Source organism: Micromesistius poutassou, assembly GCF_964030765.1.
Source record: "Micromesistius poutassou genome assembly, chromosome: 15".
Classification (NCBI taxonomy): Eukaryota; Metazoa; Chordata; class Actinopteri; order Gadiformes; family Gadidae; genus Micromesistius; species Micromesistius poutassou.
Genome location: NC_140285.1, coordinates 13,499,192 through 13,526,792, shown reverse-complemented (window position 1 = coordinate 13,526,792; position 27,601 = coordinate 13,499,192). Strand labels below are relative to the sequence as shown.

Sequence of the window (27,601 nt, the reverse complement as noted above, 5' to 3'; positions counted from 1 at the left end):
ATCCACCACATGGTCCCTGGGTTACACAAAAACAACAAAGAACATTCGATTTGCAGCTGATTAAGTCAATAAAACAAACACCGCTATAGATGAAAGCAACTGATATCCCATCACTGTTGGTAAACACCGTGGTGGAAGGGTGTCACGAACCAGCTTCTGCAAGAGACTCAAGACTCACTTGTTGGGAGTTCACCTGGACTCTGCATAGCCTCCTCCCTCACCCCCACCACCGCTTCTCCTCCCTTACTCTCCTGAAAACATGCCTCTTACGCACTTATTGTATGTTTGTACGTCCTGGCACTTAAAAATAGTACTTAATATTATGTAGCATCTTATCCTATCTATCTTTGTTGGATACAGGGAATGGGTTAACCTCGCAATTGTGTGTTTGCCACTTGTTTCTATGAATATCTTTATTGTACTGACAGCGATATAGTGTTGTTTCTCTCTCCTGACAAATGTACTCGCTTTGGGTAAAAGTGTCTGCTAAATGCCCTAAATGTAAACGGAAACCTTGACCGCATCTCCACCCCTGCGTCCTAAATGAGTGTCCCATCAGGGGACATCCCATCACGGTTAATCCCTGACCAGCTTCCACATACCACCCCACACCGTACCAACACTGACCCCTTCCCTCTCGCAGTGTAAAACCATAACCCCTCCCTGACTCACCGTCTTCCCGGGACTTCTGGATGAAGGCGTCCACGCCGCTCTCTCCGTAGTTGCCCTCGGACGCCACGGTGGACACGTAGTTCCAGCGCATGGCCTTCACCAGGTCCACCATGGCCTGGGCCTGGTAGGTGTCCGGGGGCACCACCCGGGAGAAGAAGTCGTAGCGGGAGTTGTCGCTGAGCTCGGGGGCAGTGGAGGCGTAGCTGATCTGGGGGATCTGGAGGACAGAGAGCAGAGTGTTAGAGAGAGAGAGGGCGGCGGCGGGGGGGCTGGGAGGCGTAGCTGACCTGGGGGATCTGGAGGATAGATAGCAGAGCGTTAGAGAGAGAGAGAGAGAGAGGGGGGGGGGGCTGGGAGGCGTAGCTGGCCTAGGGGATCTGGAGGACAGAGAGCAGAGCCTTAGAGAGGGAGGGGGGCTGGGAGTCAGCTGTTGTCAGGATCAGGGTGTTGTTGATGGGGTGGTTGCTGTTAATACTAAATGTTGTACTGTAGTAGTAACAGTGGTATTTGTATCATGGATGTTATTCATACCTTTGAGCTGGTATTACTACTGTTATTATTTGATTTTGTTTAATTGTTCTCCTTATCATTATTAGTATTTTCTACAATCCTTTTTTTTTTATTCTTGTCATTAGTATTCTCATGCTATCATCGTCATGCTGGTGAGACTGCGGTTGGTGGTGTTTTGTGCGCATGTCGACCAGGAGCAGGTTTGCTGACGCGTGTAACCATTATTTCCTCTAGTCAATAGAGACCCTGTTGTCGTTAAGAGTAGCGCTCCATCTCTATTGCCCGCTGTAGTTCTCCAGGTGTGGTCACTGCTGCCTCTCCTTGGCAGGACCTATCCTTCTTATCCCATGGGATTGTTCATGTTTGCTGCGACACCTGCTGCCAAAGAATCTGTCTGCTTTGGACTGGATACATTTTTAGCAAAGCAATTTGACAGATTGTCTCATATTTTAATAACAATTATACAGTGTTTTGTAGCGTCTATCTCTCTACAAAAAAAAGGAACACAAACCACTCTAAGTACACACCTTTCTAACATTCAACACTTGTTTCGCTCTTGCACACAAACCTGTTATTAATGTGCCAGAAAAGCTGCAATAATGTCTTTTTTAATAATGGGTCTGAAATCACTGAGAAGGAAATAAAGAACTTAATCGATTTACAACAATCTTTTCTGGATGATGATGTACCATTATTGTGAAAGAGCTCAATTAAAAGTGACAGTATGCTATACAAGGCATCTTCACATTATAATTTAGTGGCGATGTGAACTGGAAATCTAGCCTTACCATTATAGAAGCTATTTATTTGACCAAAGGTGAAATAAAGGCCTTAGAAGAGGCCCATTTATATCTCATATATAATAATATAGACCCATAATAAACCAGCTTTGTTCAAGTACTAGCCTACTAGATACCATACTACCATACTATTCACACACTTTTACTCATTCATTTACACACTGTTGGTGAAGAGTGATTTGAAGGAGCATGTCACTTTCTTTATCCATGTAATTGTAAATCAAGGATTAATTTAATAATGTACTAGATACTTTTATCAAAATGTTCTAGTGAGGATTTATAATGACACAAATCAATGGATTAGCATTTGGCTGCATGTTCCTTAACATTAATCTACATTACCAAATATTCCTGGCTGTCCTATAAAACGTTTGAGGCCCTTAAGTTAGACCATCATCCACCCCGACTTTTCGCCAGGAAGTCTAAAGTGCAAACGTTAGAGATTAAGAAGAGAAGCATTTTAGCCCTTACGATGGCCACAAATCTCCACGGGAACGCAATTGTAAACATCACATTGTCAGTTAAATGGAAGAATGATTAATCTTTAAGTGCTGCCTCATAATTTGTGCAACAGATCCACAGGGCTGTAACTTTCTCTCACTGCAGGTCCCCAGTTGTCCTTAAAACATTTGCAACGTGTCTGCTTGCTTTTCAGCAGTCCATCCTCCCCCTGTTTCCCTTTCACTTATTCAGACTGGAGCCCACACAGCTGTAGGCATGAGCTCCTCGGCTGGCCTCTCCTTTGTCTCGGCAGCATTGATGCCTCTGACGTGGCCAACATCAACGTCCCATCGATCGGCCACCGCTGAGCCCACAGCTTGTTCCCTGCAGCCATTGTCGAGGCGGAGACAGGTCGCTGCACCTCCAGATGGGAAGCATGGTCCCCGAGCCAGAGCCCCCGCCGCTCCGTGCATTCCAGCACCAGGATGTATGTGCTCGTTAAGGCACAGGAAACAATAGGTGCCTGTTACATGTTGGTCCATGTAACAGACGGAACCAATCTGAGGGCGTCTCTGTTGAAATCATGGGAAACTAAAAACATAAAATCAAGTGTTAGAAGGACTCTTTTGTATCCTCGCATTTTCCCACTATGAAAGCTCCATTATTTCCATATGACCGGAACGAGAGATGTGTCAGCCAACTGAACAAATGTGGACAAACCTCAGGGGTGAAACGGGGAACTACATGATGTGAGTACATAGCGAGGCGGCGTTGGGAGTGGCGGTGATTGCGAGAGGAGCAGAGGAAAAGGTCAGCAGTGAAGTTGTCAATCTGGTAACGTATGTAGGCTATCAGCCATACGGCTCCTTATATGGACCTAGATCTCTAGTGAAAGTGTTAAAGTACGTCTTGGTTCAAAAAGGTTGGGCCCCCTAGTGTAGTATCTTGGCTACAGACCATAATACTTGTTGGGAACAGGCGTTAGACGTCGCATGCACCATCCTAAGTCAATCGTCACAGACCATCAACCTGCAGTCACTCGTCTTCAAAGTACACACTTCATGGGTGTCAATTTGCAGCAATTCTTCTATCTTCTCATTCTATTTTATCATGAATCAGAGCTAGTGAGCGGAGCGAATATTCCGCTCCTCGCTCATGTAGCTGTCCACTCGGCCGCTCCTCCGCTCAAGGTCGCGTCAGGTCGCTCTGATCAATTTCGCTCCCCGCTCCGCTTAAAAATCCTCCCGCTCCAGAAAAATCACTCCACGCTCGCTCCACTTTAAAAGAGGGAGAAATAATCTACTATGAATTGCCACCTTAAACAGAAAACTTAAATACTAAAGAACAAAGAGCAACGGCAATATATTTCAGTCATAGGACATTTATTTTAAAAGATAGACAAGTGCAACTTCAATACACACATTTGCCTAAATATAAAGTGATCAGTGGGATGTATTGCCTAAAGAATACAGGCTATGCATCCAAGTTTTAACAACAAAACTATGCAGCCACAATTAGCCCATCAGAAATGCAGCCTATTGAACGGCCTTCGCGTAGCCTATTAAAAAAATTAATGAGCCTGTAATTACGGTCATTCTTAATCCTAAATAAAAATGTGAATTAGGCCATAAAATAAAGGAATTAGGCAGCTAGGCTAAGCATCCAAGTTTTAACAACAAAACTATGCAGCCACAATTAGCCCATGAAATTTACCGGTCGTGGTTGTATTAGGAAGAAATGAATTCTGGGTGGATTTTCTTGGGCATGCCTCAGACTCGTGGTGTGAGCGGTATCGGAGCGAAATTGGAGCGGAACAGAGCGGCCGCTCCGGCCTCTAAATAAAAAACCGCTCCACGCTCCAGCAAAATTCCATCCGCTCCACTCCTCTCTCGCTCGTGCTCTGCTTCGCTCACTAGCTCTGTCATGAATATATGTCAGTTAACTGCACAATGTTAACTGTGTTAAATGTTAGCAGTTAACCGCACAATGACTGTTTTTCCATACCTTAATAGGATTTACAGGTCATCAAAGTATACCCACTACTATAAACTACACTACACCACTGCACATCAAAGTATACCCACTACTATAAACTACACTACACCACTGCACATTAAAGTATACCCACTACTATAAACTACACTACACCACTGCACACTAAAGTATACCCACTACTATAAACTACACTTCACTACACCACTGCACATCAAAGTATACCCACTACTATAAACTACACTACACCACTGCACATCAAAGTATACCCACTACTATAAACTACACTTCACTACACCACTGCACATCAAAGTATACCCACTACTATAAACTACACTTCACACATCACTGCACATCAAAGTATATCTACTATTAGCTACACTACACCACTGCTCTTAGGACAAACGGCACCGCCCACACACAGCTGCCTCCAATTGGGTTAACTCCTTCTGGGCGGGGAGGAATCAATAAGGCCCATTGTGCTTGCTTGCAGAACGTGCCAAACAAGTCCCACCTGCTATTCTGAACATTGCGCAATGCCACGCTGCAAGAGACATTGGCCCTTGACCGGTCCTCCATGGCGTGCACTCGCAGCCCGCTGTGAAGTGTCCGGTCGGGGTCGGCGCAGACCGGTTGGATAAGCAGCTGGTGGGAATGAGCCTGTCCGACTGTACGGAAGACCACTGGCTGGAACACACAGTCCTCCCAGAGTGTTGGCTCTCAGAGCGAGGGCCCGACCAGCCCCCCGCTCTGAAGACATAAAAAAAAAAGAGCTGTGCACAGTGTTGACGTTAATCTGGAGATAATCACGTTGCTCCATCATTAATATAATTACCCTGATTCCAGAAGTGGTGAAAGACACCGCTAATGATTACTTATTAGGGAACATTTGCATAGCCACTCCGTTTGCAAAGTGAAAGCATCTCGTTGGACAAGTAGGGCGGGTATGGTTTTAGTTTGAGTGTTGAAAGCTCCTCAAGCTCACCATTACTGTGCCGGTTATGAATGAGTGCAAGGGTGAAGGAGAAAGCTGTTTTCTTTTGTTGTTTGCTATATAGAGGAATTGTATATCACCTTGAGTCTTTCTAGACTAGCGAGGTCATCACATCCAAGCTATTACAATAAGAACAACATTGCCACAAAGTTCGGACTCTGGGTCCTGCAGAGACCTTTACCAGAAGAGCTTACGGTATTTGTCAAAAAGGAACCTGATTTTAAAAAGAGAAGGCCCAGTGAGTGCAAACTTGGGAGCTATGAATTGAATACATAGTCCCTAGCAGCACATCACTGTTGATGTATTGTACATACAACAGTGTGTAAAAACAATAAAAACAATCCATCTAGGGTTTATTTTCTTGGCTCGGAACAAGAAGAGGTAACTAATGGCCATACAGGAAGTGATTATAATCAAATTAGGAAATCAAGCCATAATGAAATACAAAGAAATCAACTCACATTTGACTGACATTGTCATTCATCATCATTATTTCATTTTAACTGTCTATTTGAGACGTGTAATACTTGTCATATTCAATTGGTTTTGATGTATTGTTCTATTTTCATTATTAATTTGTTATATTAACCTAGCATCAAGCAAAACATGGCTTTATGCCAAAAACAGGATGTGGCTGTTCATTCACTGTAAATCACACTTGAATAACATGCAATGGGATTTGTTCCAAGTTATTATTACTACATTACTGATAAACTACGAATGAGCAAGTGTACGTTGCTGTTGACTTCAAACCGATGTTTGACTACATGAAGGTGTTTTAAAATCTAGTGACATAGACAATTAAACCAATGGATCATAAAGGACACAATCACAGTGCATTTTGTCGGGAACAAGGTCTTAGCCAGATGTTCTTGTTCATAGACAGGCAGTTCACCTTGGTGAGATAGGACATAACACAGATGCTAAATTGTTATGGTGTTTGCCTGAACAATCTTCCACAGCATGCGACATACATGTCACCAGAGAACAAACTATCTCAAACATACGATATCATGGAAGTATGTCGACCAAAACAGATCTTCTATAACACTCCCCAGCCTTAAAGTTTTCAGAGCATTTTTATGAATGAGTTGGCACTTGTGGTGTCACAGCTGTCGTTCTCACACAATGTCTCATGAGGAGGGATTTCCGTGGTCAGGATTTGTAGCTTCCATCAATTTATATGGAATACCACCCATAACAGATAAGAGTTGCAACCATAAGCCAATATGAAAAGAACAAAGCACCTCAAAATAACAGAGCTGGGTGGTAGTGGACCAACTCCATCCGGGAATCACTCACAGGACCCTCAAAACAAAACTAGGCCGCTTCACACTCAAATGATTCATTTGGGTAAGCTGGCCACATATTGACAGCAGACACGTTACAGCAGGAGGATAGAGAGGCAGCCTTTAAATATTCACCAGAGTCCCCACAAAGCAGCTCTGCTAGTTACCTCACCAACAGCTCCCACAGAAGGCTTCTCTGGGACTGAAGGCGAAAATAAGTGGCTTATTGTGAATTTTATTCACAGCACTGAATGCAAAATGTGAGATAAAAATGCCTCCATAACAGCCCTGCACAGCCGTTTAGCTGGAAGTTATAAAGTCAGTAGGAACTTGTCAAATGTCTTGAGTTGCAATGCGGGGAGTGCTTTTCGATCCATAATACAACACCTGTACAGTGCTGCTGATTTCATATAACTTGAGATCAATACAGAGGAGATGATGAATGAAGAGCTGCAGGCTAGAAGAAAGGCCCACTGGTGGACATCCAGTGTCTCATTCATCTGAAAGCGAACCAGCGATTGGGAGAGAGGGGCATCAAAGGTGCCAGCCACGTTCTCTGTCAGCTACTGTGGCAGATGGGCTCAGACTGGTCTTTCCCAGGAGGGGCTCACTATATGTACGCTCTTTGTTATGTGCCATTAATGAATGTTGGACTCATGATTCACACACACATTCACACACGCACACACGTACGCACATGCACACACACCCTTTCTGCTATTGTGTGTTGTCTTCTTGACCTTTCTTTACATTTATACATTTATCCAACGCTACTTGATGTTAAGAACAATCAAAACATAGGATCAATATCCGAGTTACTTCCAGAATTGTGACACGAGGACGTTTCTAAAGAGTAGAGTCAAGAGGGACACAAGGTGAGTAGCTATGTTTCGTGAGGGGTGTTCAAGTGCATAATGGGTGAAGATGGAGATCAAGGAGGGGCTGTCTTGTGCCTCTACATCAAAGGACATAGATAAAAAGAACCCCCCTGAGTTTCTTTCCACACATTCCTGGAAGCTTCTTCCCACCGACGTCTCTACCTCATCCCTCCCAAAGGAATCATGATTAATTAATACTGCATTCATTAATCACGAGTTCATCTCATGATCTCTGCTGATCTAGAGTCCGGACAATAATTGCGATCTCATTACTATGAAATCATGTGCTTAGGTAGTGTGCCGACACATTGATAGCACCAGAGCCCGTCTACGGAGAGCCTTGGCACTCTCTATTGAGCCCCATTGTATCGAACTTGGTTGCAGTTCCATTAGAATTCCACTGGGGGTGATCGCGTGGGTGTAGATTGAATGGGGGTCTATGGGGCTAGACTGCTAAATGTATCTCTTTCACCTGCTTGTCGTTGAAATATCACAGATTTTATTGTAGATTCCGCAAGTTCAATATAGATTGTGGTTCAAAAGTCGAATGAATGAGTACTTATGTCCTTTCGATTTCTTACAGTTTGGGCCGTTGTTGGCCCAAACTGCTAGCATTCTGCTAATGAATGCTGATTGGTCAGGGACGACCTTGCAACTGATTACGACCAGAGACCCCTCTTGATGGCATCTGAAGCTGAAGCAGAATCAGAAACATTATCTTAAGGAGGACTTTCCGTAATTGTAATTGTAATTGTTATATATTACATGTATATATATAATATATATATATAAATATATATTATATATGCAGAAGTGCCAAAGTGACTCAGAACTTGCCGTAAAGCAGGACCTCTGATAGTGATGTCATCATCCTTTTGAACAGATTTTTAGAACAGATAAGTGAACTTGAATTAAATATTCAGCTGAGTGTATTATCTTAGCCCCCCCTTTTGAATGTGACTTTCAAATTACTTGACAAAAAATTACTCCCTGAGAAAAGAATTTGGGGGTGAAACCCCGTCGACTCCCATTCATTCTGCACTCACATGGACAGAGATCTGTTACCGCAACCAGTTCAGAAACCAGAAGTCACCAGAGAGTGCCAGTTCTCTTCATATTAGACATTCTCTGATAGCACACAATATTTAATACTGCATAAATCACTTCCCTTTAGCCATCCACTGTCTGATTTCATTCCATTAGGAGATAACAAATAACATCAAATAATGACAGAATTCCCCCTTGGGTGAATAATAACTACTATAATTACTTTACCTTAAAAAACAACAATGATTTTAAAGTATCACAACGGTATTGATTTGTTCTACATCTGTCAAACCTCACCTGTGACCTTTACTGACACATTTTTCACAGAGCTGTCATTGAAAGACAAACACAGGTTTCACTCATAACACTAATTATGTTTCTGCTTTCATGTACCAGGGCACATGGTCCACTGTCAGTGCTCCATTTGCGTCATCCTCACAAGTTTCAGTCCACCACCCGTGCGCTGGTACATGAGAGCATCCTCCTAATCAGTGCTGAGAGCGACAGCTGTGTTTGTCCTATGATGAAGCCTTGATGAATCGGCTCTATCGGATCTCCTTCCCAGGGCGCCGTGTCTCGGCACCATAACCATCTCGCAGTGATCAATCCTTACTGACACTAAGTAAGACTGCACCTGGATGCCAAAGCCATTCAGTCTCCCAAACCCTAACATCCTCTGACTCAAGCGTGCCGTTCACGGTGCACACGTTCAATTGTTTTAATTTTGTGAGTGAGATAGGAGATGAGAGATAGAGGCCCACGCGTGTGAATCTCTCCGGTGTAGAAGAGACGCGTTCTATGACTATCCGGAATGCAGTATATCTGGTATGGCATGATGTGTGGCTTTAAATGTACACTATTTCTGTAATATTATTGCTTGTCATATATTGCGACACTATCGCCTCCCCACTGCTTCCCTATCTGCTTGAGGAGCCTCACTAAGTCGGGCGAGTGTTGCATGTTTCACCTGAAGGGTTTTCCCCTCGCTGGGAAGATCACACAATTTCAACTTTCTGTCAACAAGCGGGACAGGCAAAGCTTATCACCATGTCTGTTGGGGAGATTTCTCCCTCTGCGGGCGCCCAGAGATAGTCTGAGTCCTGGGTAGGATACGTCCCTCTGATACATAGAGTGTAGGCCAGATATTAAATTCAACAGCAGACCCCCCTCCCTTCCCTCTGACCTACTCTCAGAGACACAATGGTGCAGCTACTCCAAAAACAAGCTGCTTTCACATATGACCTCCGTCTTTTCTCCGCATTTGTGGAGCAGGAGGTTCAACCGTTAGGGTCATTCACACTTATTCACACTTGACGCCCGAAATGCGGACATCGTTGTCGCTCAGACATCAGTAGAATCTCTGGATGGTTTAGGGGGGCGGGCTTGCAAGGGGCGGGGTATGACTTAGGGTCTAAATTCTCAAGAGGCGGGACATGACATGTTGTTGTTTGACCACAGACAGCATGGAAGCAGAACGGGCAGAACTCTCTGCGATCTTCTTAACTGTTGTTGATACATCAGATATTTTGTTGCATCCACAACATCTGAGGCACCGATGAAAGATTGGAGCTTGAGTTAGAAAACAATACAAGGAACGATGAAGAAGAAAGGCATTGCGAATGACTGCGTTACCGGATTATTATGCCTTATTATAATTAATAAGCCTTACCATGGGCAAAAGCGCCGGTATTCGTAACCTCTTCTTTAAGTTATACCTTAACATCTCTTTCGTAGTCGTTCGTTTGTAAGGTTGGTCTGAAGCACTCGTAGAACCTTCTTAGCTCTACCGTAGTGATGATTCAGCTCCTGCAGTCTCCGCCACTGTACAGTAACCTTTAGAAATCCCCATTGCGCATGTTCATTCCAAGTTCCACAACACAGTGCAACAATATATTCATTGTAGCTGCTTTCACATATGGACGTGCATCTGTCTATTCTCTGTCTATTCTACGGATGTGCCGTATATGTGAATGACATATCCTGATGTTGGACCTCCTAAAAAAATACTACCCCAGAGGTAGTATTTTCTCCAGAGGAAATGCTAATTACCTTATATGTGAATGAGCAGTAGAATGTCGGAATTTCGCACTTCACGTTAGTGGGCGTGTTCCCGCCGTAGTGACGCTTGAAAGTGTCATCAACACGCCCACTAATGTGAAGTGCGAAATGCCGACATTCTACTGCTCATTCACGTAGAATAGACGGAGAATAGACAGATGCACGTCCATATGTGAAAGCAGCTACAATGAATATATTGTTGTACTGTGTTGTGGAAATACAATTTACAAGCCAAGTGTTATGGGCCGCTAGGAAAACATATTCATTCGGTGGAGTGGCGGTGACCTCTCTGTCCTGGAACACTTATCCAAGTGTACAACTGTGTTTCTTATGAAATGAGGGGCCTTTTATTTTGAAGGGTACACTTGTCTGCTGCCCTTGACTGAGAGCCAAAGACATACCTCCAGAAAGTCACTGTTGTGTTTCCATTGTTAGTCGCACCACACATCTTTTTCCTCCTTCATGAATATCTCCCAGAGGCAAGAAAGAATGATAGTTTCTTGACATAATAATATCTCCTAAAGTAAGGAAACAGATATGCTGCTTTTAATCCCCTTTGTTTTTTTCCCATTTCTAAGAGCATGTATTGATTGATGATCTTACATCAAAAAACTGACTTACATCAATCGACAGTCTCCTCAGAAAGTGTGTAAGGTCAACCACAAAGATCACAAGCTTGATGATTTCTGTTCTTGGACAGCGGCCGTTGGCTGAAACCCAACACAGGTAGAGCGCGGTCTTCCGATGCTTTCAGTGAAGAACAATTCTCACGATGACTGGTGTCAGAAGTTTGTAGTGAAGAAAACTGAGAAAACATTCTCGAACAGATTCCAGGGAAAGGGATTTTTCTTCCCAAAAGTATATTAATGCTATAATCACTGTACCCCCTCACCCCAGACGGTCTCATCACTAATGGGCATGGGAAACAGCCTTAATTGCTGTGTGATGTGAGCACCAAGCTGATTTTTGATGCAGATTGAATGCAAAAATGGCTGGCTTTTAATAACTGTAGCTTCTGTGAAATCCAATGAGTTTATTTGGCACAGCATTAGCACAGGAGTAACGATGCTCATTACGAACAGTGCAGGAATAGTATACAGCTGCACCCTTTATCATAGAAGTCATCTCTAAAGTATCTGTCTAGCTATGAGAGTTGGCTTCGCTCATTAGTCGACACTTCAAATGTTTGAACAATGCATTTGCACGGCAAATACATGCGAAAACCATGTGATAACACCAGTTAAAATAAAATATCCCAGGGACACCACCTGAAGTCAAACATCTCCCCGGGATTTGTCCCACATTGCATCTGTGAGGCCATGCTGCCCCCCCTTCGGTCTAGAGCCCCAACACAGGAGGGTTTTGTCATTAATGGCGTAATGGCGGTGTGGATCTAATTATTCCTTGTCATTTTTTACACCTGTTTGTCAGTTTGGGTTATTTTCAAAACTCGCCGACCCTGGGAGTCCGTCTGTTCTGCCGGTGTCACTCCCTCCCTCCTCCCTCTCTCCCACTGAGCCCAGACAAGTTGTTCCCGCTGCACCACCTCAACCACCAATCATCCACCTCCTCCACCACTAGACTCACCAGCACCTCCACCTCCACCACCACTAGACCCACCACCACCACCTCCAGAACCACCTCCACTGAACCCACCGGCAGCACCACTACGTCCACCACCACCAAACCCACCGCCTCCACCACCTCCACTTCCTCCATCTCTTCCTCTACCAACTCCCCCCCTCCTCAAATCATCCACCTCCTCCACCACCTCCACACCACCACCTAAACCCCCACCACCACCTCCACCAATACGACCACCAGCACCACGAATTCCAACTCCACCAATACCTCCACCTCCACTACCTCCACCGCCCGTCCCAGAGTGAGGGCCTGCCAGAGGCTTGCTGTGCTTACCGCTGTTCAATTAGGAACCTGTCGAGGATACACGCTGCTGGGCCGGTGCCACGGCTCTCTTGGATCGCTCACAGTTCAGTTTTGCTGACGCACAACAAGTGAAGAGATATGGATTCGTCCCTCTGGCCCTGAGATATATCAAAGTATACTTTTTAAAAAGGCAAGATCCTTCACATAGAGGCAGGTTGAGGTAAATAATGTGGGGGTCAGGGCACGCCTGTCTGGTGGCCTCCCTGTTTGACTAGCTTTTACCACCCACATTCACTCCATGCATTGATTTACTCTTCTCTCAGCCGCAGCATGGGGGCGTTAATGACCTCTCGCTAGCTATTTCATTAGAGGGCACCTATCTATAGAGTAAACTTAATCTTTCTAGGTTCCTACATTGAGGTTCTAATGGAATGGGGCTTGTGCTTTCAGGATGTCTCACATATTTAATTAAGTGTTTTCATTGCGCTCCCACTGATTGACTCTAGTGCTCCACATTAAGTAACACAAAATGGTCACGCATGAAGAGTGGAACGGGGCAGAAATGAATCGTTCACTTGAGTCCTTTGAACATACAGTTCACTGGGAGAGGAGGCCTCAAAATGTCACATAATGCATGTCATCAATGAAAGCATTTCCCTGACATGTGAGGCCTGTTAGAAGCTGCAAACCTGTCAACCGATGAGCTTCAGTGTCGCCAATGTTTTCACCTTTCCACTGCACTCAAAGTTGAAACTATTAAAACTTTGACCCGTTGTCGTTGGCCTCTCGTAGCACATCCAATACAGCTTTGTTTACCGTCCTAAAGCCAATGGAATCTCAACACCCACAGAGAAAAAAAAAACGTGTAGCTCACATCTGTTGGTGGTTATATGCTTACAACCCAACCCTTCACATGTTGAGCACTTTATAATGGTTCGGGAGGGATGACCTTCACCATAACATGTATCATTATCTCCTGGCCTTATGATCTTCATGTCATTGATTTATGCACGGTGCGTTTTATCTGTTGCAGAATCAGACCTAGCAAGGACCCTTGAATGAATAAACACATTAGGGTGAACTACGTCACAACAGACTAAAATGATCATCAAACAGCCATCCAACCAACTGAAATAAAAGACATTCAGTCCTATCATTAAAGCCGGTGACAGCATTGTTATGTCTTGCGAAAGACGCACCGAAATAGGGTGTTATTTCCTAACGCTTCTCTGCCTTTTCTATTCTGGCATGGATTGTGCTCAGCCTGAGAAGTGTGATGAGCGTTTTCTCAGGCGACATATGCTGTAACATCTGTCATCTCCTGGACCCCAACTATCTTTTTCTGCAGGAATTTACTGATTGCTCCTAAATCTTATGAAACGATTTTATATATGATTTAGATCCAGTTTTAATCCCAAAACACAACATTAGGACGCTATATGTCATGATTTGAGCCATGTACTTCATTGCAACTGTAGATTCCTGTAAAGGGTATTTATTAAATATTACGACCACCGTTTTTATTCATGTGAGACTTGCACCCAATATAACAAATGCTAACAATAATTGGAAAACCTTTTTGTTTTATCATTGAACCTACAACTGAAATTATGATTAAATAACTTTTAATTGAGCTAATTGAGAACCCAAAAGGTTCCTCAGCTACAACTCCAGACCCAACCAACGCATCGTACAGTTGCTTAGTATTTGGGATAGTGGTTCCCTTGGTCATTGATTCTCTGTAAGCACTTTAATATGTATTGCATGTTGAAACAGAACAAAAGATGAATGGATCACCTGTTACGGCTGTGGATCCACTGAATTCTTCAACCCTTTGTCCAAATAAGGAGCTTCTTTTTCATACTTTGTCTTAATGACAACAAAGGAAAATGGTATTCCCGCAGAAGAATGGAGCGGTTGATAGCCTACTGGCTGTCCAAACGTTTCTTCCCTTCCAACCACGGTGTGTTGCTTTATTTGTTGAGAAACTGCAATCAATAATTTGTGCACTGTCAACTGTGATTAATGATCTCATTATAGACTGAATTATTACTTGAGCTCAACATGCAAATGATCTCAAGGAAAGGTTGAAGATGATTTTAGATTGGAACAAATTGACATGAGTAATGAATTACCACGGCAACAACAACGCTTTTGTTTACCGCAAAAGTGAAAGGAAGCCATTAAAAATATATAAATTATCTCTCAGGCTCAGGTAGACTGCACAGGACTTCCTCGTTCAATTACCCTTACATTTGATAGCTGCAATTACCCTGCGAAGACCACCCATGGTATATACAACTTTACACAGACCCAGATGACTCAATTTTGTTAAGCTCCTCTTATAGATATTATATATCAGGATTATAAGAACAACATAACATCTGATGATATCCTTGATGATATCCTGATGATATCCGGAAATATCCTTTGCATTGTAAATAAATAAAATATTTTGATTAGTATTAAATTCATCAGATGCATGGCGAGGACTTTCTGATCTGCTTATGTCATCCATTATAAAGAGTTAGCAGATATAATGAATCAGGCATTGCAATAACTTCTCTGTTGTAAAGAAAAGTTTGGATAAATGGACCACCAGAAGTGGACCTGCGGGAACCTAGTTTCTAAGATTAGCCTCTAATCAGTTTCCTTCACTGATAGCGTGTCCTGAATCCTGGCTACAATGGCTTTCGTCTGCTTCTCCTTCCATTACCTCATTACTAGTCCTTGCCCATCAGGAACTCAAGGAGACGAGAGAGAGAGAACGAGGACACCTTATCAACTTCAGTATACAAAGTAGGTGTTAATTAACAATGTGTATTGTGTTCTAGTCGAGGAAGCCACACCATGGTTGATGTGTTATTCTGCGTGTTCATATAGACACAATCACAGGTAGCAGGTGTGTTGGAAAATAGCATCTTAAGTGTTTTTCTCTGGGGAATACACAAAGATAGGTTCCTAGAGTGTAGTTGAGGAAATTAGTATAACTTATGACGTCTGTCAATCCAACTGTAAGAATGTGGATACCACCTACTGGCAAATAACCATATGTTTATACAAGCCTACACACAAGTCCATACAACTATAATCCACAAACCTACACATCTAGCCAGGTATAAACTGTGATTTGCAGTTTATCATACAGTATCACGCCTGAATTCATCTTTTTTAAGATCATAGCCTGAGATGATCATCTTATTATTCATATTATACTTATTTTTACCTCAAATCCAATTCCTTTTAACTTCACTTCACTTCCCCTTAGTTCTAACAAATGTAGGTCTCGGCCAGAATTTATTCAGAACACTTTAATTGTTTTGGTTTTTTCTTGGCATTTGCATATGTGGGTCGGATTCCAAGTCCCAACTGATCACTTTCCCTTCAAGGCCGCAGATAAACACCACCGCTCCAGATCTTCAGACAGTGTGGGAACTTGTGGGAGGCCCATATTCTAGTGAATAGTGGGATTTAATACCCTGGTAGGGTTTATTCCAGCATGATGATGTTACATGCATGTGTAAATGTCCTCTTTCTTGTATAACAAGCCATATGGGATGAGGAGATCTATTTCCAGACCATGTAAGGAAACCCTTGAATATTTGCTAAAAGGACTAAATCAATATCAAACAGAAAACCACTCATTTGGCTAGCATAACTGAAATCAATCAAAATATATAAAAAATGTTACAATTGCATAATATTTTGAGAGCCAAAGAACGCATACCATCTAATTCGCCACACACCAACTATTTGTCCATGCAGGTTTGTAAATAGGGACCTATATATGGCAGCAGTAGATGTTGGGGCTCAGCAACACATTGAGGGGTCTACCTCATTGGTTTTGGATAAGAGCAAGCTTGGGAATCACCTCATCATTTCCACCTGTTCTGAGACACATGTTCCCTTACATCAGCTGTTTAGACCACAGAGCGTAAGGCATTTAATATTCAGTATCAAGGGGAGGGAAGGCTTGGGTTTAACGTCGGAGAAGGAAAAATACTTTGCACAGCACTTCAGGTGTTGCATAAGTGTAAAGCTTTCATCCTCCTCATGCAAAATGGATCTAGATTGCATCTATTATTCTGCCAGTTGTTGTTGTTGTTTACCATTTCATCGGGCCGAGAACAAGCAGAATAGTTTAGGATCTGATGAGAACATTACTGTACACTGTACTCTCTCCAGTACCCGGGACGCCACTCTAGGCGAGTTAAAAATCTGTTTTCTTGTTTGTGTCGTACAGTAACAGAAATTGAGAGTTGTTGTGACAACACAAACAATCATTGTCAGCTAAATGTTGACATACCTTCACAACCTCCAAAGCTGTGAGCTGTGTGAAAACGGGGATGAAGTGTTGGTTTGCTAGTGCATTAGAGCAAATTGTGAATCTCAGTGGACGCTGGTAGCCCTATTCCTACGAGACCAAAGCAATATGACTCTGTGCACCTTTCCCACCGTAACAAAGCAATCTAAGACATTAAGATCTCAGGATATGAGCCCAAAGCTACGTAGCAATGTAGAGGAACTATGTATATTGATGGTGCTGCTCCACAGTGCTAATTCACTCTATGCCCCTTCATACAGAGCAGCTCCTGGGATGAGGGGATTTGGATAAATGGATGGATAAAAGGCCAACCATAACGTCTTATATCTCTAAGGACAGCATTGACACTTAATGTGATAATATACTTTCAAAATATCCTCTGAATGGCGAGCTCCTGAGGATTAATTTGCTCTTTGTTTTCGTTATTTTTGTTCTTACCTCAGTTGGACAATTCAAAACGTATTGTTAAACTTGTATAACATTGCTGTCTGCTATCATGCAAAGCGTGTCCACCCGACTCAGTGATCCTAGGTAAACATCTCAAGGTTTACTCCTCTGGGTGGACTTTGAGTGAAGCTTCCCCCTGTCTGTTGGAGGACCTCAGGGGTTAGCAGGAACTGGCTGTTTGAATGATGTGGGGCCTTTGGAGACCTATGTGAATGTCATCGTAATGCATGAAGAGATAAATATGACTTGTATAAAAGAAACTAAATCAAACAAGGTGAGAGGGCTTTTTGGTGCAGATGTATGGCTTGTGTCAGAATCCATGATAAAGAAGCTTAGGGTTTTAAGCGACTGCCCTCCAGGTGGATTCGAATGGCGTCTTGCTGTGTTGCGTTGCAATTTATAGAAAAGTGTCGCCCTGTAGTGACTCCAATTACACACACATCACACACCATGGAGTCACATTGAACGTGGTCAGTGTTAACGTCAGGCTTCATAATGGAATAATAAAACATTAGCACGTTTTTCACATAGAGGGGAGGCATAAAAAGGCTAGATTCCTAGATGCTACACACACTGCGCAAAATGCACCCACCAAATCAAAAGTTATTATAAATGATTGTTGGGAGCACCCGCTGACAGAGAGATCAGACCGTTATGTTGTTAGCACACACTGAAAGAGATACCAGACCATTTTTGTTTGGAGCACATGCTTAAAGAGAGACCAGACCGTTTTTGTTTGTAGCACACGCTGAAAGAGAGACCAGACCGTTATGTTGGTAGTACACACGGAAAGAGAGACCAGACCGTTTTGTTGGTAGTACACACGGAAAGAGAGACCAGACCGTTTTTGTTTGGAGCACACGCTGAAAGAAAGCCCTTCATTCCCTCCTCTCCACACTGCAAGGCTTTTCAAAAGACAATGCTGTGTGTCTGTGTGTGTGTGTCTGTGTGTCTGTGTGCTCAAGACAAACTCAACCCACGACTCAATATCAGTCCATTCTCCCCTCAGCGCTGAGGGACACTCCAGACACAACACACACACACACACACACACACACACACACACACACACACACACACACACACACACACACACACACACACGTTGGTAATGTGATTCATCTGAGCACCAAACAAACAGCCCTGACAGAGACTTGGAAGGGAGGGATGGAGGGAAGTGTAGAGAGGGGGGGGGGGGGGGTAAGAAAGAATAAATGAGATAACATAAAATCTATCAGGGGAGGGGGTCAGACACAGTGGGGACTTTGGATACCACCAGCATCAGTGTAGGTGGGGGGGCGGGGGGCAGATATGGATGGGTGGTTAAGTCATATCGTCTGTGTTTGTGTATTCAGCCCTCCAGTATTCAGGACGGGCAGGACTCTCTTCTCTCGGTATCCCCCCGGGGGAATGGGTGGGGGTGGGGGCTCCTCTACTGACGTCAAAAACAAGAGTCAAAATCCCATTTCCCCATGCCTTCAGCGCAGTGTGTAGGCGGAGGCTCCACAGTAAACCCATCGCACTCGGACATGACAAATGGGCCTCGCTCCAAAACAGACACGCGCTCAACACACCATCTTCGTCAGAGCACAGGGTGTGAGGATGGGTTTTGGAAATGTTTGTGGGGAAATATGAAAACGTTTAGAAATTAAGGGATACAATCAGTGCGTTTACATGACACTCAAGAAAGTCGACTTATTGGCTTAGTCCAACTATGATTGGATTACTAAGATGCATGTATACACCTTAGTCGAGCTATACTCGAATCGAATTGGGTTACTCATAGTCGAATTAAGACCCCTAGATCATGCGATTCATAGTCGAGCTAAGCGTGCATGTACGGAGTCAAATTGGTATGGTATGGTATATAATCAAAATGCTCGAGATCTTTTCCCGGGGCCGTGAGCCGGAAGTAGAAGGAGACGATAGTCGTGTTGTTGTTGTCTCCGCCGTTGGATAAGGGATAACGAGAAACAGCGATTTATTTAAAAAGGTGGCGCAGATGATGGAGGAAGCCGGTGAATGTAGTTACCCCCTATAAGAATTGTGTCCCGGCCGCTGGAGCGCGCATGGCATGCATTCATTAAAGGTGGAAGCACACAGACACTACGCTTCGATTTCACCCAAGGCTGAATTAAAAGTACATGTTTTTCTAAATGTGGGTCATCAACGAGGTTGTAAAGTAGTAACTTCGGGCACATCTGTCAAAATAAATGTTTTTTTCTCCCAACGTGTTTACGATCTTTATTCATTCATTGCGCCGCGGCGGGGAATGCATACGGACGGGCGGCGGAGGGGCTGCTCCGGTGGGAGAAAGATGTTTTCAGTAGACAGCTGTCAACTCACTTTGGGTCTGCGATTTATTTAAAAAGCTGGCACAGAAGATGGAGGAAGCCGGTGTCGTGCCAATGTAGTTACCCCCTATAAGGAGTGTATCATCATCAACATGCATTCAGTACACACTACGCTTCGATTTAACCCAAGGCTGAATTAAAAGTCCATGTTTTTCTAAATGTTGCTCATCAACAAGGTTGTAAAATAACTACAATCTTTATTCATTCATTGCGCCGCGGCCGAACTGACGGGGGGATTCTCTGATATTATCAATCTTACAGACTGCATCGGGTTCTCCGGCTCTCTGGTAGGCCTACTTCCACAACAAGTAAAGACTCCTAGTTGGGTTTATCTCGCCCATGGGGAAAAGGAATTGGGGGAAATTAACTTTGGCTTTGACTCTCTGAAGTCCAGATTGAAACGCGACATGGAGGAGAAAGCGATGTTTCAGCAGACAGCTGTCAGTTCACTTCGGGTCTATATCATTTCTCCGACGCTCCATTGTTCCGACCTCTCGGTCGTATGCGGACTCCTCCGCCGGCAGAGCAGCCGGAGGAGTCGGCATACGACCGAGAGGTTGGAACAATGGAGCGTCTGAGAAATTATATGGACCCGAAGTGAACTGACAGCTGAAAACATCTTTCTCAAATGAGTTTGTTGTTGCTGGTGACGTAAAGAGGTCAACCGGTGGCTCTATTACCACTAGTTGAAATGGGCACAGCACCACCTATCGTACCGGGGTATGACACGCTTCGGCCAATGAATCGATTTACTCACCGCCATGTATACGCGGACAATTGCAGTTGTCCAATTGAGCAGCATAGTCGAGCTATGGCTTTAATCGAATTAAGCTGTGCATGTAAACGTACTGAATGATGTACGTCTAACCCAGATTCATTAAGAGTTGTTTAGTTCCAAGTGTATCACCGTGCAGCCAGAAGGGGAGTTTGCCTCTGTTGACTTGCAGAGCTACAGTAACCTAGCTCCTAGCTCAGAGCTACAGTAACTTAGCTCCTAGCTCAGAGCTACAGTAACCTAGCTCCTAGCTCAGAGCTACAAAAACCTAGCTCCTAGCTCAGAGCTACAGTAACCTAGCTCCTAGCTCAAGTCAAGATCTGTGTTTCCCGCACATGAACAGGAGAATGGCAACTGTAACTCTGCAGGTGGATGGAAGCAGCTAACGGATAGCATATGCTAACCCAGCAAACTCCACTTCTGGACTTCTGAATGAAACAACTCGTCTGAATCTTGGTAAGACATGTAAATGCTAATTTACCGAAATCTCAGCGTATCCCTTAAACCGATAAACACATACATATGTTCAGAGAATTCTTAGTTATTTAAGATTCATTATTTTGTTATTTCAGTTAAATTATTGATGTCATTGTAATGTTTGGATTTTCTGCAGCCATAATAATGTTAATTTGCCATTATTGACTACGAGGCACAAATGAGGGTCATTGTGTGCTAATCAGTGTGATTTAGAGCACAACAGAGAAAAGAGTCATCAGATACTGTGAATAATGGATGCAGGTGAGTTGCAGCACAGAAAGTGAGTTCATTGTTCATTACCATCCTGAAACCGAGAAGTGAGAAAATAACCTTGCACTAATCTTCCCACGCTCATGACTGGCTGGTTCTTTAAGGGTGCCACATGTTGATACTCAACACTTGCCCAAACACAAATGATAATCGGCTTCAGGTGAGTTTTCGGAATCGATCCCCTTTTGTTTTCCGCCGGTTACGATGCTGTATCCTGTATTGCCATTATCGACGTGAAAAAAGACACCGCTAATGATCTGTTTTCTTTTTACACCTTCTTCACCGGTACCATGCATATCCCGAGGAAATGATGGATCCCTCCAGAGCTAAACTATTCACACCTCACAGCCATTTCATTCCAGCCAAAACACCCGTGCTCAGCAGAAAGCTCTCACTGAGATATGGCTCTAAATAAGGAAGTGGTGCGCCGAGAGAGCGAGAGAGAGAGAGAGGTGTTTAGGTGATGGCAGGATCCATCTTCCCCCGCCGCCCCCTCCCTTTGCTCCTCCGCGAGGCACTTCATTAAGCAGCTTCTTACAGATACCATGGGCGCCCTGCCATGGCGTTTGAGAGGGGCTGATGGGAGCCCTGGGCCGGCTGCGGGGGTCAGGGGGCGATAAGCGGGGCCGATAACTGCCCAGTGCGGCGGGAGGCCGAGTGGGAATGGCCACACCGGAGAACCACGAAGGCGAGGGGGGTTCACGCGGGGTCGCGTACCGGATTATAAGATGTTTGTCATTACTTTCCGGTTCTGCGTCATGCTTCTCTCGCTCTTTACACTTTTAGAGATAAACGTTTGGGTCTGCGGTATGATTAGGAATATTCTGAATTTGGGTATTCAGCATAGAGAGAGATATCTCCTGCCGTCCTATCCATATGCCACGATTCGTTTTGCTCGTAATCTCTAAAGAACACATCAAATCCTACAGATTTTCTTTCCCGTTGATATTTAAATGAAACCATCCGATCTTTTCAGTTTTATCGTGAAGCCGTACGTCCATTGGCTAAGGCAGTCGCTGCATATGAGAGAGAGAGAGAGAGAGAGAGAGAGAGAGAGAGAGAGAGAGAGAGAGAGAGAGAGAGAGAGAGAGAGAGAGAGAGAGAGAGAGAGAGAGAGAGAGAGAGAGAGAGAGAGAGAGAGAGAGAGAGTTTTGGGTGAGACTTTTTAGTGGGGCACACATACCACTGACGGAGGAGCAAATTAATGACCTCCCTGGAGTAAAGCAGTGGTGGAGAGGGAGCCTTATAAATAGAGCCATGGGATGATGATGGAGGAGAGTGTGTGATACCCGTGCAGGCCTTTGTGACTGCCTCCATTCTATACTGACTTACCGCCACGACAACACACAGTACTCCTGCACCTGATGGGGGCTTCTTAAGAAGGATGTCCAATAGTTAATTACAAGCGTGTCGCTGTTGAATAATCCATAGGACAGCCCATTAAAACCGGTGCACCAACCCTGAAGAAAAGAGTTTGCTACCTCATTAAGTGGCAGACATTTTGAGGTAGGCACTTTTCCCAACCACAGGCTAAAAACAGCGGGCGGTTGACTGAGTGATTTTATTCATTACATTTCACACCCGTACACGTGGTCACTGATGTGCATAATGTACATGAGGAGGGCATGGTAAAAAAAACCTTTAATTCAATATACTGCATGGAGGCCGATAATTACATAAGAACGCGGTGATGCCATTCAGATCCAAAGGAGTTAAAATTCTTATTTTTATGTATTCATAGCAGTAGCCTCAGGCAGCCCCCAGGCTTCAGGTCAATCTGTGGTGACAGATCAATACATGGGAATAGTGATGCAAACAGAGGAGGAGGCTGTGGTAGAAAAACCTTAAAGGGGCGCCCATGAAATGTTGTGCAACGTTCCCAACCTAATCTGTGTGATACGATTTGGTTTACCATAGGTGCCACCGACGACGCGCTTTGAATACATTGCTGTGTCGTCGTCAGAAGTGTATTTTGACATTTTCTGCATGAAGTACGCCCAAGTACATCAAATGGCAGCGTTTCATGAGACTCCGCCCCCAAAGCACTGTGCAGCTGAGGCCGTGCTGTGGATGCAGGGCGCTGCCTGCACAGAGGTTTGCACCACAAACCTCTTGGGAGGGCCTCCCAATCCATCCATGGAGAACCCTGGTGCCCTGTCCACGCTGGCTCTGCACGGGAGGGGGAGTTGTCGCAAAGGGCAAGGGTTTGTGTCTTTTTTTTGTTCCTAACTGTACCAACAACGTTGCAAAGCGGAGCAAATGACACAGCTGATGTGGGGAAAGTTTCACAGACTATCTCCAACTCCACTGCCCCAACACCAACCCAACGGGAGACTGTTAAATCGATGGAGAGCCGCTTTAAGCACCTCGTCTCTCTGAGCACACACAGCCCACCTACCCCCCCCCCCCCCCGCCCCGAGTGGTCCCTGAAGAAAAGTTATCCCATTAACTTTGCTTTACTCCTGTCTGCTGGCGGTACCCTCTCAAGAGTCCTCATCTATCACCCCTGCGGGCTTCAGGCAATCAGCATGGGCTACTCCAAATTCGGAATCGCCACGATAGAAAAATCTGAAATAATAATAATAGTTGAGCAAACATCTTTTTATTGGAATGGTTGAAAAGTAGAGCCAAGCATCCATATTGGTTTTTCACTGCTGGCTGAAAATGCTGTGTTTTATGGACTTCTGTGTTTGATGTTTATTTATCTAATAACAATTCAAACGTAGTAAAGACGAAACAATCTAAAGGTCATTTTTCTGTTTCTCTTTCTCATTTTCTTTCTTATAGGCCGTATGGACTTTTTCTTTAAAGGGCCTTCCCATATGAATGTAAAGTCTGCCCTTTGATTTCACTATTTCACACTAATGTACCCCCTGAGAATTTAGTCCGATTTCAATTATAGTTGAGACACTTATTGTCGGTCTTAAGGCCTCTGAACTCCAGGGACACTTTAAAGGTGCCGTTTCCCTTCACATCAGTCATACTTCATTCACTGCTTATGTCCAATCAATGCCACCTTCCACATCAATAATGAATGAGGCATTGACTTTGTTCCAACCTTTATGTAATGCAATCGTGTGATCATGCCATGAACCGATGCTACAGAACAGCGACAGAAAAGCACAAACGTACCATCTGAAATGTGCTTATTTCTTCACCGCAGACCCATACAGCTTCTCAGCGCTCCAGGCTTATAGGCAGTCTGAGATGTAGAACATATCACTTATTCCCATCAGAGAGGATCACAGCGCTGAGAGGACCTGGTGTATTTTGAGCTGTGTAAAGGCCTCCCGTACACCAGCACCAGGCGCTGTCAACACGGCTCCGTCTGAGCAGGAAGCTCCTTTGTTTATTTCTATTATTGCCTTCTAAATAGAGCCCTGAGGGAGTGTGCACACAGACCCTTTCCTCCATCACTCCACCTCTCAAGCTTATTGGATTCCTCTTCCCCAATGGATGGTGTTGTCACAGCGTGGTGCGACGCGAGATCGTAAGAACGTGCGTGTGCATCTGAAGACGGATCAAACGTTGAACTCTGAAAATTGTTTTGCTGTGCAACTTTTGTTTGTGTCTGAAACACTTTCCACTGAGCATGACCTTCTAATAAACAAGAAAATATTCGTGGCAAAATGTCACGGCGCAAAAAAAAATTATTAACATAGCCCAATTGAATTAACTGAAACCAGTGGAAGGCTCTTTCGCTTCCATGAGGTGTGGCGTTGTGAAAGCCAGCGAGGAGTCGATCCTCGTTGCACCACAGTGCGTCTGACAACAACCAGCCGGGAACAGAAACAGGCAGGGGAAGAAAGAGTTACCGTAGCGACTCCCAAAGCCAGGTCCACCATGAGAGGTCTGCTCGTGTCAACGACAATCTATAATTCAAAGCTATCTCTGGCCAGGGCTTTGGCACAATCATGACACCAGGGAGGAAATACAACCCAAAAATACGAGCATAAGCATGCGGCATATCGGTTTGGCCAGCGTTTAATGCTTCCAACATGGCATAAAGATGATTATTTGGTGTGGGAGCACACAGCTTGTGATAAAGCATGGGGAACAGGCGGGAGGTATTGTCCTATTATTTAAAGGCGGGCTGTGACCAACACAATGTTTCTGTGGAGAGCTGTAGGGCGTCATTGTGGTTGATGTTGGAGCGCCGGCTTTCATTGTGTGATTAGGTAAGCAGAAATCCATCACAGATATCCCAGCCCATGATGCTAGCCGCAGTCGCTCATAACTCAGACGTCGCTAATGCTAGAGACCTTTGGGTGAACCTATGAAGGTTCTTGCTGTAGCTGACGAGTATACTCAGAGATGGTAATTGGCCATTGGCAAACATTATAGAGCAAAAGGCCACAGAGGGGAAATAGCCATTTCAACATATCTTTCTGGTTCAATTGTGTTTACACTACATGTATGAGTTGACTGAAATGGCAAGGAACAGTAGACCAAACAAGCACCAAGAACTCGGTAATACAATTCTGCCTCTTCATTCCTTACGTTTCAAATACCAGGTTATTAATTACTTAAAAAAATAGCAAAGTGAACTGTGGCCCAGGACTGCACTCTTCAATGAATGCTTGTCTGTCTGTCTGTCTGCCCATCTGTTGTCTGTCCACAATGCTGTATTTCATTTCATCTTGGAGTTGTCGATAAACAAAGAATGCCGCAAGGCCGCCCCTACTTCTCTTTCAATCAGTGCTCAACGCGCCACTTCATATGAATGTTTGGAGAGCAAACCTGGAGCAGGTTGAGAAACAGAGACGGAGGGGGATACGTTATGCTCACGGCTTCACGCCTGTACATTGAAATGAATGGAGCACAACAGAGAGCTGCTAGCTCTGCCAGCCGTGAAAATGGTCTTAGATGCTAAGATGCCCTACACAGATGACCTGCAGCAGAATGTTCATTAGCTGCCTCCCAGCTCCGCTCCAAGGACCAAATGAAAAATGTTGAAGGAAAAATTGTTGTGCTTTCCATAAATTGTATGAACGGATATATATATATATATATATATGATGGTAATAATGTTTTGTTTAATTAAGGGTCTAAAGTAGTTTCATTAGTAATAATAACAAAGAAAACAAAAACAAATAATATTCATATTATTACTTTTCATTCGGGGATCAGTTGAAGGTGTAGTTGTTTTCTAACAACAGTACACTTCTTTCAGTCCCGCGCTACCGCTAGCTTGTGATACCGAAGGTGGAGAATCTCTAATGTTCTCATCTGCGCCTGTAATATAACCTCAGTGTGACAGCTGCCACCCCTGCTCCTGCCTCACTGTTTATAGAGGAATGAAAGGAGCGGCATGGATGCACTATAAGAGCAAGAGAGATAAAGAGAGGTGGGGTGGTGCGCTGTGAGATGTGTTCGATAGAGAGGGAGAGAGAGGTGCTACTGTGTGTGTCTGACAGAGAGAGAAAGAGAGAGAGAGGTCCAGAGGCAGGGAGAGAGAGCTGCACTGAGATTTAGAGGGGAGAGAGAGAGAGAGAGAGAGAGAGAGAGAGAGAGAGAGAGAGAGAGAGAGAGAGAAAAAAACTAAAGAGAGGTGTGACATGGGGGAACATTGTATATAGCTATTGAGTAATGGCATGTTTGATTACATTTATGTTATGATTCAGTTATGACTCCCTCAAGCTATCTGGGTGGAAATGACATTTTCACTACCAAAAGATTACCTTCTATCCATTTCACAAGCCATCCATCATGGTGCTGTAAATGTTACTATTTTTGCAATTTTAGAGAATCTATCGTGTGCTTTTTACCATATGTATAATGTATGCTGATGATGCAAAAAAATTACCTTGCTGTGTTTGAATTTTATTTGAAAAAACAAAACAAAGATAACAAATAAAAATACAGGTAATTACATGAAATTACAGTTAGGGGTTCCATAATTGCATTCCCTCCCCATCGTTTTTAATCATATTAAACCAAGCAATTCAAGCGCAGCACAAATTATTTACAAACATGTATGTCAGCAGTATACGACATTTATTCTCGTGACATGAAAGGGTTGCATGCACTTTCATCTGAGCAGAAACAGCAGCCTGTCTTTCTAATCCGGGGGATATCCAATTTTTATAAGACAAGAACCTAGAGTATTTCCTGACATAGAACACAGCAGCCGCTCCCGAAATAGCAGCACAGACCCCAATCTGTACAATTAGGGCTGGGGAAATGTTTACCTGCTGATACAATGAACCAGATTTCAAAAACAACAGTACTGTATAGCGCGAGGGAGGAATACACAATCTGTCCTGCCATGCAACTCTGTCTGGCTTTCTTCTTCCACCTCAGCCTTCTGGTACTGGGAGCGTGAATGGATGAAAGAGAGGAAGGAGTATGTGTGTGTACGTATATATATATATATTTATATACTG

The 27,601-nt window shown here is 44.0% G+C and overlaps 1 protein-coding gene across 1 annotated transcript in view; it reads right to left on the bottom strand.

Moving 5' to 3' along the window:
* LOC311359967 (metabotropic glutamate receptor 4-like) overlaps positions 1-27,601 on the bottom strand; it is a 139,061-nt gene that overhangs the window by 47,913 nt on the left and 63,547 nt on the right. The window contains exon 3 of the mRNA XM_084480035.1: positions 673-889. Coding sequence (XP_084336161.1) covers positions 673-889 — 217 coding nt within the window. The remainder of the gene's footprint in view (positions 1-672; positions 890-27,601) is intronic.